General features: G+C 40.4%; 1 protein-coding gene across 1 annotated transcript; it reads left to right on the forward strand.

Moving 5' to 3' along the window:
• The first annotated feature begins 79 nt into the window (after positions 1-79).
• On the forward strand, positions 80-16541 carry MRPL22 (mitochondrial ribosomal protein L22). Its single transcript, XM_015417076.1, has 7 exons — positions 80-156; positions 1022-1067; positions 8301-8436; positions 11293-11358; positions 12481-12558; positions 13844-13913; positions 16321-16541. Exons 1-7 carry the CDS (start codon positions 132-134, stop codon positions 16530-16532), a joined length of 633 nt encoding a protein of 210 aa, XP_015272562.1. The 5' UTR covers positions 80-131; the 3' UTR covers positions 16533-16541.
• The last annotated feature ends 960 nt before the right edge of the window (positions 16542-17501 follow it).

A 17501-nucleotide genomic window follows, 5' to 3' on the forward strand; every position in this document is an offset into this window, starting at 1 on the left:
ACACGCAAGTGGCACTACGGCGGTTCGCTGCGGACAAACTACATAACGCGTCGTAAAGCAGACAGATTAAAGCGTTTGCGTCGTGAAGCAGACAGATTAGGGACGAAGGCTGCTAAAAGAAGGCGGCAAAGATGGCGATGCCAAAGATTCTTGGGGGTGAGTTAGCGGGGGAAAGAGGGAGCTGGCGAGTTTGGTAGGAGGAAAGCGCGTAATCCGAGACGCAGATTTTGGAGTTCATTTTCAGGACTTTCACGTGCTTGATGGGTTCTTCTAAGGTTGCTTTGTATGCTTGTTTATGGAGATTTCTGCGCAGAAAAGGTGATGTGGTTAGGATGGGCCCCAAGTATCTGGGAGAAAGGAGGGCTTATTTATTTTATTTATTCATGTTATTTATCGTCCTCCTTTCTTACAGGGACTCAAGGCGGATCACACGTAGTGAGTCAGTAGTACACTCAGAAAAATGGGACATTCAATAACCAGTGCGAAACTGAAGCAGACCATTTGACATTAAGCAGTACAGAAATTACAGAATAGGATCCTGCTTACAATAAGTAATTTTGTGAACAATTTTGTATAGTGCAGCCTGTGCAGAAAAGCCCTCATGAATAGTTCAGTTTTGCATAGTTTGCAGAAGCCTAGGAGAGTGAGGAGCTTTGTGCAAAGTGTTTTAAATAAATAAAATAAAAATTATTGATTTTATTTATTTTTTCGAATTCAGACTACAGCAAAAAAGGAGATCTGAATTCCAGTCCCCACTCTGCCATGAAACTCAGTGGGTGAGCTTGAGCTATTCACTATGTTTCAGCATAGCTACCTCACAGGGTTGTTGTGAGGAGACAGGAGAGAAGAATTGTGGAATAGAAGGAAGGGTGGAACAGAAACAATAAATATAAATAAAGCCTATAAAGTGGAAATAAGAGGCAGTAGTTAACAACTACATTTCATAGTTGTTAATTATTGTTAATTAATGTTTCCTTTCTTTAATGTTTCTTTTCTTTCTTTAATGTTTCCTTTCTTTTAGGGATTACCCATGCTTTGAGTCTTAGCAGCTGGGCCCAGGCTGGAAGGTGAGTCTTTATAGCAGGGGAGGAAAACAAGCCCAAAAGTAACAGCACTTTCGATTTTGGGGAATATTACAAAAACTCCTATGAAATGTATTCTTTTTTAGAATGAGTGAAATCCTTTTAAAGACAGGATAGTCATGCTGTAGGCATATACAGATGCATTTCTGCACCTAGAAGGATTCCTAATCTTCATGAGAGAAGCATGCATGTCTTTCGTTGCTTCTCAACAGCTATATGCCTTCTGTTGTCCTTTTGACCTGATGTGGTTGACACATTTACCCATAGACTGGGTAGAAAGTAGCTTATTGCTCTACCTTGCAGGATGAGTTTCTCCCCACCTTCATCTCCTCTTTCCTCTCTTTGTTATCTTCTTTACCTCAAATTTTAGATCATAAACTCTTTGGGGCTTGTATTGTATGCTGGTCTTAAGACCGTAATAATAATAAAACTTTTTTAAAAAGCTCTTCGGGGCAGGGACTTGCCTTCCTGTGGTCTGTAAAGCATCATGCCTGTTGCTGTTCTGTGTAACCTACCATTTGATTCATCTGCATGCAAACAAATTTATGGGTTCCAGTTGGGCAGCCATGTTAAGTTTGTGTCAACAAAAACAAAAAACCTGTGGAATGTAAAAGACAAGTATTGCTACATAAGCTTTTGCCGGCTTGATCCTTTTTGTTGTTGTTGTTTAAGCTAATGTTGTAAGGCAGGCCAGCTGCACCTTAGAGTGCTATGTAACTCAACCAGAAGTAAACACCTGAGAATTTTTTTTTCTTTTCAACTCAAGTCCTTGGGGGAGGGGGGTGAATAAATTTAAAACCAGATCCCCCACTTCAGTGATTCAGTAAATTCGGATCATAATTCTGTGTATATAATTAGTACACCAAGCCTGAATATAAAATTAATCACGGTCTACTCTATTATTTGTATGTTGAAAGATTCCAGTACCACTGAAAGTTGGCTTGAAGACTGAAGGACTTGTTACCAGTTTGCTGTAGTGGTTAAGAGTGCGGACTCTTATCTGGGAGAACTGGGTTTGATTCCCCACTCCTCCACATGCAGCTGCTGGATGACCTTGGGTCAGTTACAAGTTCTTTCAGAGCTGTTCTCTCAAGGGCAGTCCTCGAAAGAGCTCTCTCAGCCCCACCTGCCTCACAGGGTGTCTGTTGTGGGGAGGGGAGGGGAAAGGGATTGTAAGCCTCTCTGAGACTCCTTTGGGTAGTGAAGGGTGGGGTATAAATCCAATCTCTTCTTCTCTCCAGCCCAGGTTTCTCTGTCCCCCTTCATAACCCTTCGTTTTTTGTTGCCAAGCAAAAAGCGGGGTGAAATAGATGGGAGGTATTTCACCTCTCGCTTTCTGCTGGCCTCAGCTTTTCACAGTGAGCAGAAAACTAGGGGTGAAATGCCTCCCAGCCACTTCACCCCTGCTCTTTGCTCACCGCTAAAAGCTGTTTTTTGTGAAGAACAGAAAGCAGGGGTTTAAATGGCTCATATCCATTTAAGCCACTGTTTTTCACTCTTCACAAACTGTAGTAGAATTCATGGACATTTGTGGCAGCTGTTCACTTTGCAAACATCACTTTCCAAAAGCTGTTTTTTGTGAAGTTTGTGACGAACTTTAGTTCATGAGCCAGTTCATGCCCATCCCTAATTAGCTACATCATGATTGACTGTAACATATAGAATGCTTTAGGCTACAGCTTGGATTCTTATGTTGCAAGAAGATGTGCTATCTAGTGCTAGGCACAAAATGTATGAGATAGAAAATTAGCTTTTTTATTTCTCTGTTGCTTAGCTATAGGGACTGTACTGCCTAGTGATATCCTTTAAAAATTGTTCAATTAAACCTTTATATCTTTTTACAAAGGTCTGCTTTATTTGTGTGCATTCAGCCTCAAGGACCCTCAGGGCTGGTTGCTGCTCAGCTAAAAGGAGTGGTGACCCAGGGGGACGCGGGCTTGGGTCTCTGACACCAGGAAATCCATCTTTGGGAGACAACTGCACGTACAGCAGCTGTTTCAGAGTTTAACTTTGCTGCAGGAGCTCCTGTAGTCAAACAGGCATCACACAGTTTAGTTTATACACAAGCTTGTCTTATCAGCAGTGAACATCGCTGTGGCAAAAATGCAAATGAAATTCCAGTGGCATGTAGAGTTCTCTTGGGTACATACATCCCTTTTTGAATTCCACCAGTCATGCAGTTTGGGTAATGTTTCTTTAAAACATTATTTTAGCATTTTTTCATTATATTATGATTAAATATTTATGAATTTTATTCACTTATATAATGTGACCTGTCCTAAAAGCAATTAACGGTTACACTGTATTCAGACTTTACTTTAAAAACTATTAGTTGTTATTTTTCCGGAGATTGATCCAGTTAGTGACACACGTGCCAATACATGATGAGATTTGGGCAGATTATCTTCACCAGGTTGGGACGCCTGCCTTGTTGCTCCAGGAGATTTTATTATCCTTATAGTGCGTCACGAAAACATATTGGCTCTCTTGCCTTAGTAATGGGCAAGCAAGAATGGAGGGGTTCATTTGCCCCAGTGATGTCACCATATGCCAAATCTGATTGCCTCTATGGCACCATGATGTCATCACACTGGCTATGTGGATCCAGATTTGCTGGGATTACATAGACAGCAGAAAGAACACATATTTTAAAAGATGCAAAAGCAATTGTCAGGAGGGGCAGCAATCATAGTTTTAACAGAAGTGGAAAATGTGAAGATTTGGGATTTTAGCAACAAAAATGTCTGCCACCAACCCCTAACATTTGAGGCAGCAATAATTAGTTCATGATTGGGTTTTATGTTGTGCAGTACTTGTATTGGATTAATAATGTAAGTACACATGGATCTTTCACTGGCAGTCTTTAGGAAAAAAACATGTTTTTGTGCTGCACTACAGGGACAATAATCCTCCAGTGCAACAGGGCAGGTGTCTCAATTTAGTGAATAAAATCAGGCATTGCAGTGTAAATAGGATTTGAGTGTAGACGCTGTCCAGCCTTATGGTGTTGCTGTCAAGGGGGTGTATTGCAGAAAGCAATGCAGTACATATAGCATTAGATAACAGTAGATAATAGCTTTCCATTAATGCAGAATGTCGTATGGGAAAGATGTGGGAATAGTACAGATGTGTAGGTCTTTAAAAAAAAATTACTGGGGTTGTACTCTAGTGTAAGTGCTTATTCAATCTCCTCCTTAGTTTGTTTAAGGTAATTTTAGTGGACTGTGTGAAGCAAGGGCAATAGCTTGCAGAAATAGAAAATATAAACAATACAGTCACATAAAGTGGTGTAAAATAGTTTTTGATTTATAGATAATAAATCAATTAATGCTTTTAAAAATGAAATATAATTTATATTTCTTTAAAGTATGTTTAGGATTATTATTCACCTAGTGCAACAGCCGTGAGCACTAGATGGCGCTATCACCTAACTAACGTAGGATTATGATTTACTGGTCTGCTAGTTGCTTATTCCTGGTAAAGGCATTTTTTCTGTTTCTCACTTTTTCCATGTCGAAAGAACCATACCATTAGGTTCACTTGTCCAACAGGGCTTCACATATTTGTTCTTTAAAATACATCATCAACTTTTATGTTTAAATATACTACAAGGCAGCTTGTAGTATAACTTGAAAGCAAAAAAGTTTTAAAAATAATGGGGTAACAAGATGAAAGCGTACAATAAAAAGAAGAAAGCAGGCAGTAAAATCAACAAGATCAAAGCTTGAGTTAAAACAGGCAGCAAAATCAATAAAAATAAAATCAAAACAGGTCAGTAAGCAGTTTGTAGAAATATTCCAGAGGCAATAAAACTTCAGAGCAGACAGCAGAGATTTTATAAAAGGACAAGGTAGGATAGTCAATAAAAACTTCAACCAGGGCAAAATGAAAACAAACAAAAAATTAAAAATGTAAAACTGTAGAAAGGGGTAAATAAAAGCATTTTCACCTAGCACCTAAAAGCTTGCAAATTTGGTATTGGGCATACTTCTGTAGGAAGCTATGTACCACCATAGAAGAAGTACAGTCTTTAGTGTACACCGACCTTGCCTCTGTTGAGACCCACAGAACAGGACCTTTAATGAATACCTGGTGGGTAGATATGTGAGAGGATAGCCTTTCAAGTAACCTGGGTTAAAACTATATTTGTCTTGATAGGGAAGAACTACACCTTGGAATGGTGCTAGGAAGCAAACTAAAAGGCAGTGCAGATATTTCAAGACTAGCCTGATCTTTATAGATAACATGTTGTGAGAGCTCCTTTGAATGACCGGGAGGGCCATCTCAGGATTCTACTATTCCTCTGTGGGCCAGTATGTTCCTGCAACTATTAAGGTATTCACCGCTAGAGTCATTGGGCAGGTGCGATATGCTGCTGGGGTCTGGATTAGAGCAGTAACAGGCAATATTGATAAACCACTACTAAAATTCCTGCATGATATCTTAGGAGTTCCTCAGTGCGTTTCTGGAAGCGAAGGCCTGGGAAGCGAAGGCCTGGGAAAGAGCATTTAATCTGAAATTTAGGATATTAAAGTCAAATCCAGAATCAAGCTTTCTTGGGCTAGTTAAGCTGAACCACCATATACTACTGGATCACAAATTGTCATGCCTGGGTATTATACAGAATGCAATGGAAACAATGAGTAGTCAAGAATTGACCCAGCCAACTAGAAGATGTCTTAGGGACAATTATGACAGCATGCTGATCATAGCCCACGGTGAGTGTCCATCCTTCTCAATTAGCATTCTCCCTCCAAAAAAATTGCCAAATTATCTATCTGAGTTAATTATTCCAAAGTATAGAAGGGCTTTTATGCTAGCGTGCCTGAATGCCCTACCTTCAGCAGTGATGCTAGAAAGATTCAGTGGAATTCCATACTCAGACTCTGCAGTTGTAGCAGCAATAAGATTGACTCTGTTGACCACATCTTCTTTGATTGTCCTAAATTCTCAGAACTAAGAGCCATTATTTAATCAGAGCTCTATTTCTCCAGAAGTGAAATCATCCTGGCTACTCAGAGATAAAGATAAACAAACCACTCTGTGTGCAGCGAAATGTTTGGCGGATGTTAAGTTACATGATAACTAACTTTTAGGTTCTCCTCCCATGGGATGAGGGTTTGCTGTTTATGACTTAGGTTGTAAAAACTGTAAAAAGTAAAAATAAAAAAGTAAAAAGATAACAGCAGCTGGCGATATGCCTACAGTGTATTGTATTGCTTAAAGTTTCTAAATAGTCCTCAAAGGCCACCCTATGGAAAGCACACTGAAGTACTCTTAACTGGGATGTACCTAGTATGGAATGACTGTGGTCCCGTCAGGGACTTTCATTTCTGCAACAGCAGTCTCGAATACCATGTGGTAATTTGCTGTTGGAAATATCAAAACCAGCTTGCATATTCCATAAGGTTTTGCTATTCAAAAGAGATAATTGAAAAAAGGTCCTACAACGCATAGCCTTAGGCGTGCCTAAAGTAGCATTCAGTGTGAATGGGCAAAATGGACAAGTCTCTGTGAGCCTAGAGACGTATCTGTCTCTTCAAGAAGCACAGGCCGATATACCCATGTAAAGAAAAACAGAACCTGGAAACTTCTGCAGATTGCTGACTGGCATCTAAAGCTCTGTAGAGCTTCAGAGGGAAATGCATCTCCTTCCTTGCTGTTTCTTGGAACTTCAGAAGACAACAAATACACTAATATCATCAGCCAATATTAGTCATGTTTATTATCTGAATAAAAGCTATAGGTAAATTCCTAAATACCATTCTCATGTATATTCATAATGGCCACACTTACAGTATGCTAGACAGTGAGCTAAAGTGGTTCCCATTAGCAGCTGTAGAGAAAACACTATGGGTACATATTGGGAATAAGCAAGCTTTGCATTTCTGTGCATGCAGTTCCAACAGTGGGAATTTAGAGACAGGGTAATCCTGTAATCTTCTTTGAATCTCAATGAGAAAGGTGGGCTATAAATAATGTAAATTTAAAAAATAATAAAATAAAAATAATGTAGTACTCTCTAAGATTTTTGAAGCTGTTTTGGTTGTTAGTTATTTTCAGATTTATAGTATTATTTCTTAAAAAGTAAATAAAATTATTATTTACTTTTATAGGAATAACGCTATAAATTTGAAAATAACATACAACCAAAACTGCTTCATTCCCCCCCCCCTGCAATACCCAGCTTTTTAGGTGTCTGCCACCCCTACCCTGGTCCTGAAAGTTTATGTAACAAGGTGGGAATAATAGAGGAGTCTTGTATACGATATAAAACCTGTTAGTGAGTGATATTAATTGGTCACTTCCATTGTCTATTTTTGCTGCCATCTTGTTTTATTGTCTGATTGTTTTAACTTGGTTTTATTATATGGTACTATTATTTATTTAGTGCCTAATTGTCATGAACCATTCTGAGCCCATTTTGGGGATAGGGCGGGATATAAATCTAATAAAATAAAATAGTAAATAAGTCTCACTGATTTAGGATTGACGATTGGATTTACAGCTTCATTTTGCTGTTCATGTTGAAACTAAGGAAGGGGGTATGGCTCAATGGTAGAGCATCTGCTTTACATGCGGAAGATCCCTAGTTCAATCCCTGACATCACTAGTTAAAAAGATAAGAAACGCTGCAGCTGGAGACACTGGATGGCTACTGCCAGTCAGAGCGGGCAATACCGATCTTGACATAGCAGTGGTCTGACTCAGCCTGATGCAGCTTTACATTTATGTGTGCTCACGAAAGTATGGTTGAGACTGACCTGGATAGCCCAGGCTAGCCCAGTCTCATCAGATCTCGGAAGCTAAGGAGGGTTGGCCCTGGCTAGTGTTTGGATGGGGGACCTCCAAGGAATACCAGGGCTGGCAACGCCCAACCCTCTGTGAACATCTCTTGCCTTGAAGATCCTACAGGATCACCATAGGTCAGCTGTGATTTGATGGCCCTTTCCACCACCATACCATCAAAGTATAATTCTGTATGAAAAATATTAAGTACTATGGATGTTGCACAGAGGGCTCTTCTTGCCTGCTTTTCCAGGCTTAAGTCTGCTGCCTCTTAAAAGTAGTAAAGAGAACACTGCACGTTCCCAAGTAAAGGCTATGTTACAAGGTTGTATGAAATAAGTGTGGTAAATTGGAATGAATTTAGCAACCAACGTCTTTAGTAGCTGCTGATAATTCACACTCAAAGCATTGCCAAATCTTGTCTTGCAGGTTACTAGTATCTTGCAGTGTTCCTCTTATTTCAAATATCCGTACGGTGACATCTTATGAAAGTATCGGAAGATGGGAAAGGAAGAATTTAATAGTTTATCCTCCTCAAAAACCAGGAGAGCCTCGAAGACCTGCAGTAAGAGATTTTTTTTGAAAAACGTATACAATAAAATTGCAGAGCTGGTAGTTATCAAGGCCTTTGTCTAATTGTGCGAGGTCACAGCTTCTGAGCAAGTAAATTGAAGTGTTAGAATGACATTGAAGAGTTTGGGGGCCAGGACGCCATAGTCATATCAAACATAACATTTAGAGTATACCCCCTTTTGTTCCCAGAGATTCTACCGGTGTCCCAGCAATTCTTTGGCATGACAGTTGCAAAATAGGGTGTTTGTACTTGTCAGAGTCATATGCTGGGTGGACAAGCACATCACAGCTACATTTTGAGGGATCTTTTATTGTTTTTACCTCTTTGCTAAACAAAATAAATGGTAGGTTCAGGGTGTGGAGCCATGTTGATCTGAAGCAGTGGAACAAAGTTTGAGTCCAATGGTACCTTTTAGACCAACAAAGTTTTATTCTGGGTATAAGCTTTCATGTGCATGCACACTTCTTCAGATACATTGAAACAGGTCACCAAACATTACATATAGGTAGAGGGTGAGGAGGGTGTTGCCACGAAGGGCCACTTAAAGATGCATAAGGAATTGAGCAGTAAATATAGCTAAGACTGGATGAAGGCAATTGGAAAGACCTGTGAATAGCATCAAATTAGCATACAGCATAATAAAGGAGTTTACGAACATGTGAGAACTGAATGATATTAGCATGTGTAGTGAGAAAAGAAACCAGTATCTCCATTAAGTCCTTGGGGGTTCCATTGCCCTGAGTGTTGTAATAACTTGTAATTCAGCAATCTCCCGTTCTAGTCTGCTTCTGAAGTTCGTTTGCAATTAAACAGACTTTGAGGTCCACCATTGAATGTCCTTGAAGGCTGAAGTGTTCTCCTGCAGGTTTCTCACTGTTGTGATTCTTGATGTCAGATTTGTGTCCATTTATCCTTTGGCATAGGATTTGACCTGTATGCTATTTGATGCTATTCGCAGGTTTTACCAATTGCCTTCATCCAGTCTTAGCTATATTTACTGCTCAAAAGCTTTGTTGGTCTTATAGGTGCCACTGGACTAAAAAAGATTGGTAGTTTTTGACTGAGCCTAAAAAGATGCAGCAGCCATGGTCTTAACTTGGTAGAAAACAGTCAACACACTTATTAGTCTGCCCTGAATTTCACTGTAATCACATTCCTATTTATCCTCCTTTTTGGCTCCTCTACAGTTGAAAGTATGTTCAGAAAACCATAGTATCTTTTTTCAGATATTGTGTGTGAAAGTGGAGAAACTAAATATTAAAAAGTTGGTCTGTGGAAGGAAAAGAGATCCTGCTTTTTATGTGCTTAAAATTGCTAACTTGTAACATGATGTATGGGAAAGCCAGTGAGATTCATATGAAAACTCTTTAAAGTTTTCCCATCAGGTACTATAATCTTGGTCTTGCATTTTCTTTTTCAGTTTTTCTTTTTTAAAAAATAATTGACATACTATCAGATTTTTTGCCTTGCTGCTAAGCACAGTTAAAATGAAAAATGGTTACATCAGAGACAAATGCTGTGTGTGTGTATTTAAATATTCACCATCTTGTCTTCTGTGCACATTTATTGAGTCTGCTAGCAATATGACTTGAATATATGCATTATATTTTTGGGCAACAAGGTGTACATGATGACTGTGTCTGTGTGAATTTTTACTTCTCTTTGAAAAGTTTTGATTTTCTTTTCCTTCTTTTTTTTAAAATGACATTTACATTCACCAGTTGGTTCTGGCTCGACTGGTGAAAGAATGGTGGTGAGGCTGTCATTGGAAACAACATTGGTGTGGTCATACATGGAGGACTTCCTTGCACTGCCACATTACACGCATTATTATAATGTAAATGTATCTCACCCGTGCAGTCTCCCTTAGAATACCATGGCTGGGAATTTGAATAGTACCTGAAGTGCTATGTTGAAACAATCCAAGATCAGAATAGTGGCCCACTGGCACACTGTGCCGGCATGGCTGAGGAGCACGTGGTTTCCTCAGTGCTTCCTGAGGGGCCTCTGTGGGACCAGTGAACATGCACTGGCTTTCTGTCCTCACTTCACAGGGCTCAAGTCCTGACACTTGCAAAATGAAATGAAGAAGCTCTGAGCCGTGTGTGCTCATCTTGGTGCTGCTCTGTGTAGGGCAGCGACAAGGGTATGCATCACCAGCTTGCCACCTGGCCCCATAGGGCTGCACATCCTTTGCAACCGTAAGATGAAGGGAGGGGAGAATACATGCTCTGCACATAGAAATGAGATAAGGGCATGTGGGGCTTGACTGCTTCCCTTCATTGGTAGGAAGTTAGATGTTCTTTGAGGCTGGGCAGAGAAAGGAAAAGCGGGGTGAGTTCAGTGCTGTGCTTGTGATGGGGAGGGAGACAGTGGAGGGCTGCTAGAGAGAGATTGTGAGAAGAATGAGCAGCGATGTGACTGTGCCCAGCAAAGGGTTGGGCACCTGCTCCCTAGGTTGCCTGCAAGGCTGTGTCAAATTTCATTGCCTCTTTACAGCACAGCCGGCCATTCCTATGTCCTCGTGCCCTTCTTTACAGGATATGGCCTGCTTTTGTTATTCTGCGCAGTTTTCAAATGTCCTGTAAGAGATTAAATGTTTTATAGCTTGTGGCCATGCCCTACATTTGCCCCCTTTAAGCATCATCCGTGAGGTCTTACTGGTCTTTCCCATTTTCTTGTGTAGCTTCTGACACACACAGTATCTTTTGGGGGTGGGGTGGGGGGAGTTTCCTGTTTTCATCTAGTGTGTATTTAGTTTGGGGTAAACAACTTTTGCTCCTCGAGGCATTATAGCCACCCTCATTGAATTGATTTAAAGAATAAACTTCTGTGATTTTTTTAAAGGAAATTTACCACTGTCGAAGACATATTAAATACAGTATGGACAAGATGTGGTACGTGGCCAAGCTGGTAAGAGAAGTTGTTTTGGTAGGCTTAGTTGTATAAGGCATGCATGATTTTGTTGTTATTAAGTAACAATTCTGTTTCATTGATCTTGCCACAAGTCCTTGTGGCTGAAAGAATTCAGAAGATTTCATACCTTGCCTTACAAATGGCAGCATTAAAATGTTATATGAACTGCATATTTGGCATACAGCACAAGAAGGTCTGGCTGTTGTGCCTCAGACAATACACTTGAACCACATGAGTCTGCCTTATACTGAATCAAACCCTCAGTCCATCAAAATCAGCGTTGTCTACTCAGACTGGCAGGTACTCTCCAAGGTCTCAGGCAGAGGTCTTTCACATTACCTACTGATAGATCCTTTAACTGGAGATACTGGGGATTGCCAAGCAGATGCTCTACCACTGAGCCACATCCTAGTGGTAAAGAGAAAAGATACTGTGTCGGCTGGAATGCATGGGGTAGCAAAGACCAAGCCCATGGTGAATTCCTTGTTTCCTCTTGAGGAACAGAAAGCACATCAGGATCATTTGCAGAATGTCCGATCCTCTGCAGTTGCTGATAATGTGGCTGCCACAAGAAAGTCATCTGAAACTACCCTCATGAGACAGCTGTTCCATGCAACCAACGTCTACCAAACATTCTTGTTCATAGCTTGTGCTAGTCATGCTACGAAGGTTGATCATGTCATGTTTGAATGACTTACTGCATAGAACAGATACAATATCAGAGCAGTTTGCAGCAGATTCTGTATTGTGAGAGTCAGATCTAGATGTACATGAGAGATTTGAGAAAGCTGTTGCTAGGAAGCTTTGGTAAGAAGCCAGTTGATGTGACTTTTAGTAATTAGTAATTCTTTTCTCCCTGCTATTGCTTTCGGAATCCCTAGTGCTTTTTGCCAGAGTTCTTTAAAGTATCACTTACATAAAATCATGCATAGCAATTAGTAACAAACAGGCATTGCCATATAGCTCTAATACTTCTAATTTAAAATATATTAGCTATCCAGCATAGTCAGATCAAAGTCCTTTATGGGATTTGCTTCACTATGTGCAGTGTATTGCGAATTCTTACTTCTGCTCCCGGTTGCTTGAAGGTTTACTCTTTCCTGTGACTTTTAATTCCAGATACGAGGCATGAGCATAGATGAAGCACTAGCTCAACTAGAATTCATCGATAAAAAGGGAGCAAAAGTGGTCAAAGAGGTATGTTGTAGATTTCTTTAGTATTCCATTTTCGAAGGTCAGACCCATGTGTTTGAGCAACCACCAGTACACCAAAAGAAAGGTCTGAAGAGAGCAGATTTTTCTGTTTGCCCATTTGTACGAGCTTTATGGGCTCATTTTGTTAATTCTCCCTAGCTCACAAAGGGATTGATTATCTAGTATCAAAAAAGGATCAACAGCCTCTTTCCTAGTGAGCTGGTGGGTCGATCATGTGCAACATGACTGTGTGTGCTGGCCATTTTATAATGAGCTTGTGCTGCCTAATGGGCCACATTTAAAGCATCGCTAATTACTTCAGGCATTTAGTCTAATCACCCACTCCGCTGGACCTCTTCCACCTTGAGTTGTATTGAATTTTTTAAAGCATCAGCCTGGTGTAGTGATGAAAGTGTTGGGCTAGTATCTGGGAGCAGACCCAGGTTCAAATTCTGCATGTGTTATGAAATTGGCTGGGTGATCTTGTTCAGTATACTCTCCCAGCCTAATCTACCTCACGGGGTCATTGTGAGGCTAAAATGGAAGAGGGCAGACAGAAGTATGGCATTCTGAGCTCCTTGTACTAAAGCAATACATTAATAAGATGTAAGAGAAGAGTTTTGTAACAGGGAAAATGGGGTGCACAGAAAATTGGGAAGGGCGAGCAATGAAAAGCACTGGCATCAAAATTCCAAAATGCTGTTTTATTTGAGAGTGTAAAGAACAGTTACAGGGTTGGGGCATTTTGTGGGGCACCCTCTAAAAAAGCAAGCATTTGGAAATATTTGAGATTGGTGTGTGGGCCGCTCTCTGGGGTTTTGCCCATTATGTTTGGCTATAGAAAAATAATTAGTAAAAGTTAAAATGGGGGTGGGGGAGTTCTGGGATAAATGAACTATACCATAATGCAGAGGATGTTCTGACAGTAGGATGTGAGTCATAGTTAGCTGAAAGGAATGTATAGAGAATCTATAACTGGCTTGTCAAGGCTGAAATGGCATCCACCAAATGTATTTTAGTTTGGAAGAACTGTCGTGTCACCTTTCATAATGTCACCATGGTTAAGTGGGAGTGATTTTATTAGTGGTAGTTACTGCTGAACTTTACTTGGGGTATGTTCCATACATACTACAGTTTCTTTCCATTTCCAAGTAGTTAAACTGAAGGGGGAAAATAGGCTTTCGCTGTGCAGTTATTCTTATTAAGGTCAATACATAGCTTATGTTTCCTTACTTAACATTGCATGGTTTTAGTCTGTGATTTGTATTACTTTTCTGCTCCATAATAGGTTCTTCTAGAAGCTCAAGAGTTGGCAGTGAGAAAACACAATGTAGAGTTTAAATCCAACCTACATATTGGTAAATAATGTGTTTATTATTGTGGAAAATGTCTTGTGAACGCCTTATTTCAGTCTAGGGCAGTGGTATGAACCAGCTTAGGATCTTAGCAGTTATGGGAACAACTGCTGTAGTCAGTACATTGTTCTGCATACTAATAATGGTGAGAGAGTGTCAAAATGGAGTGGGGGGGGTAGGAGAAGGTTGTGGATGTGTGTGTTCTTGATGCTGTCTTCCCTCTCTGGGATTTGTTTGACCTATATTTAATACAGTTCTGGGAGCAAATACATTTCATTACTCAAAGTATTAAACTGGCGAACAATAGAAATATCTTGTCTGAATGTTATCTCATTTTGAGCAGAGACTTCAACAGCCAATTATAGCTTTCTTTGCTGTAGATGCATAAAAATAGGGTAGACTCCTAAAGCGTAACTTATTTTTGAAGGAAGTATAGCTAGAATTCTTCCCATGGTGATTACTTAATGTTTCTCACCACAGCAGCTGTGTATATGAAAAGCACATTATTCTGTATAAGTCTTAAACATATTAGACCATTTTTCATCAGCTGCCTATTTCATTAGTTTGTAACTCATTTTGCTGTGGCAGGTTAGCTCACAGCTTGCACTTCACTTTTCAGCAACTGGCCATCTATCAGCCTTTAACTGAGGTTAAAAAGATTCTAAATAAAGTGTATTTAGATCCGCTGTTTACGTGCTGCCTTCTGACTCCTCAGTACCCAATTGATCCAGTTAGCTTTCCACTATTACAGCTGCTGCCATAGGAAGCTCATTTCTCTTTTAAACCTATGATGACAAAAAGCAGCATAGAAATAGGTTTTACCAAGGGGGAAAATAAAATGTCACTTCATGATGATTCATAGCACCTCAAATGGACATTCCAGAGGGAGGTGATTGACCAGCTTGTAAATTACGCTTTGTAGGGCATGACTTCGAAAAAAGATAAAGGTAGTTCTTACACTGTATTAGAGAAAACAGTTGGAATGCCTGGTAATAGAGCACTAACAGGCAGTGTTAGTCATTTTAAATCTGTATCTGACCATGGTTCTTTTGCTGCCAATTGATATAGGCCTTGTTTTCAGCCATTTCTAAGGTCTCACTGTAGTCTAGGGTTGTAGCTGGGAGGATAAAATGGAGGAAGGAAGAACTGTGTTGTAAGCTGCTTTGGGTCCCCATTGTGGAGAAAGGGTGTACAGATAAATAAATAGCCTCTTGAGAGTCCCTTGGACTGCAAGAAGATCAAATCAGTCAATCCTAAAAGAAATCAACCCTGACTGTTCCTGGAAGGCCAGATAATGAAACTGAAGCGCAAATACTTTGGCCACCAAATGAGAAGGGAGCACTCACTGGAGAAGACCCTGATACTGGGAAAGATTGAAGGTCAAAGAAGACAGGGACAGCAAAGGATGAGATGGTTAGACAGTGTCATAGATGCAACGAACATGAAATTGAGCCAACTTCAGAGGACAGCGGAAGACAGGAGGGCCTGGCGTGATCTGGTCCATGGGATCACGAAGAGTCGGACTCGACTGTGCGACTGGACAACAACAACAAATCATTGGCACAGGTGTTCAGTAAAGTCATAGGAATGTACCATGACAGTGAAACATATCTGAAACGCATGCTCACCTGTGGCTTGATAAGCAGGGTTGGTAGCCTACTTTTCTGTGATTTAGATACTGTCAGTATAATTTTATTACTTGCAACTACTGGAAATAAGGCATGGATTGATAGACTTCAGTCTTCAATCAGTCTTCACTCCCATGAGAGGCCAGTGTAGCTTCCATTCCTCACCCCCATGCTTCTGTATGCCTCTGTAATGCCAACTGCACTTACTGCATCTTGGCAGGCCCATCTCTCTAATTAGATAGCCTTCTGGATTTCACCTCAGGGCAGCCAACAGCCCCAGGCCCCCAGTGTGGCTGTTCACAGTAGAAAACAGGAGCAGACTATTTGAGGAGATCTGTGCAAGATCTGGCATTTGGATGCCTTAAACACTGGCTGAGAATAGATGTGCCTGCCAAGATGTGGCACATGTGGCATGACAGTCAAACGACTAGGGGAGGTTGCACTGATTTTTTATGAGAGGCTATACCACCACCTATTCCAGTTGTGTAGGGTTACAATTATTATATTTTTAAGATGCATCCATCAATCTTACCTCTAGTTGTTAAGCCACAACTTTGGCACTTTATTACCATAACCAATGCCAACATTTGGGTAACTTCTTCGGGACCTGAGCCATAGTTTGGTCATTTTTGCTGGGGGCGTACCACTGCACAGGCATTTAAAAGAGCTAGTGGTTGTGTTGCTGCATCCAGAGGACTGAAAATCCTGTTAAAGGTTTTCTAGACGTATGTACTAGCCAGGATTCTCCTTTTAATATTTATACTTTATTTTATGTCTTCTAGCTCGATCATTCTCTGGGAAAGGCTACTACATAAAAAGGATCCGCTACCATGGCAAAGGCATGTTTGGCATTATGGACAAAGTCAGATGTCATTACTTTGTGAAACTAGTTGAGGGCCCACCTCCACCTCCAGAGCCACCGAAGACTGGCTTCGATCAAGCAAAGGAGTACGTGCAGCAGCTTCGTAGCCGAACTATCATTAATACGCTGTAATATATTCCATGCTGTGTAATTCTTTCTTCCTTTTTCAGAAGACTTGTAAATAAAACTCATTTTAAGGAGAGTCTGATTCCTGCATTTGAATGCAAAGATATTTGTGGTGATTGGGAGGGAACGACAAGCCCCAGACAGTGACTTATGCTGCCTGAGAAAATGGTGGCGGGTGATCCTGTTGAGCAGCATTATGGTGATTTATATTTGGATCCTTAAGCTTTCCTTGGAGTTCTTTCCCACTATTACTTTCCCGGAAAATATTAGCTTTTTTGCTCCTTAAAGGGCAGCATTTGCTGAGCATGCAAGACATTTTTAACTGACCACATACTTTAAGTATTGCACATAAAGTCAGTAAATGAATTCTGTCCTAGCTCCACTAATAGTATTTTGAGTTTATAGCTATTTTAGATCTCTGTTCTCCAATTGTCACTGCAGCATTGCTACCCTATTACAAACATATTTCATAGGAGTATTTTGTGTTGAGCACAGGGCATGTGACTACAACTAGATAACTCTTTGGGGGAAATGGGGTCACAGAGTTATCTCTAAGCTGAGTTAGTGTGAGCTAGCTCACAGTCTTTTAGCCTCCGGCTCACCGCAGCAGCCAAATCGCTTGCTCACAACTTTAAGGCCAGTAGCTCACAAAGTAGAATTCTTGCTCGCAAGACTCCACAGCTTAGAGGGAGCATTGGTCACAAACACAGCCATCATTAATGTTTGACAAACAAGCACTGCCCTGACTCAGATTAGATGTGACCAATAATTAAATTGAGGGGAAAAGATAGCGATCATTTTGATTGACTGTCAATAATTGGCTAGGAATATACATTTAAAAAACTATATATATATTGCTCTTGATCTTATGCATTGCAGAAGGCAGAGGATGGCTTCATAGAAACCGCACCGTGAAAAACATGGTGAGCTAAGTTTTCAGTTCACCAAAACATAGCTGTAGATGGCACTGCTGTT

Source organism: Gekko japonicus, unplaced genomic scaffold, assembly GCF_001447785.1.
Source record: "Gekko japonicus isolate JY-2015 unplaced genomic scaffold, Gekko_japonicus_V1.1 scaffold746, whole genome shotgun sequence".
NCBI lineage: Eukaryota > Metazoa > Chordata > Lepidosauria > Squamata > Gekkonidae > Gekko > Gekko japonicus.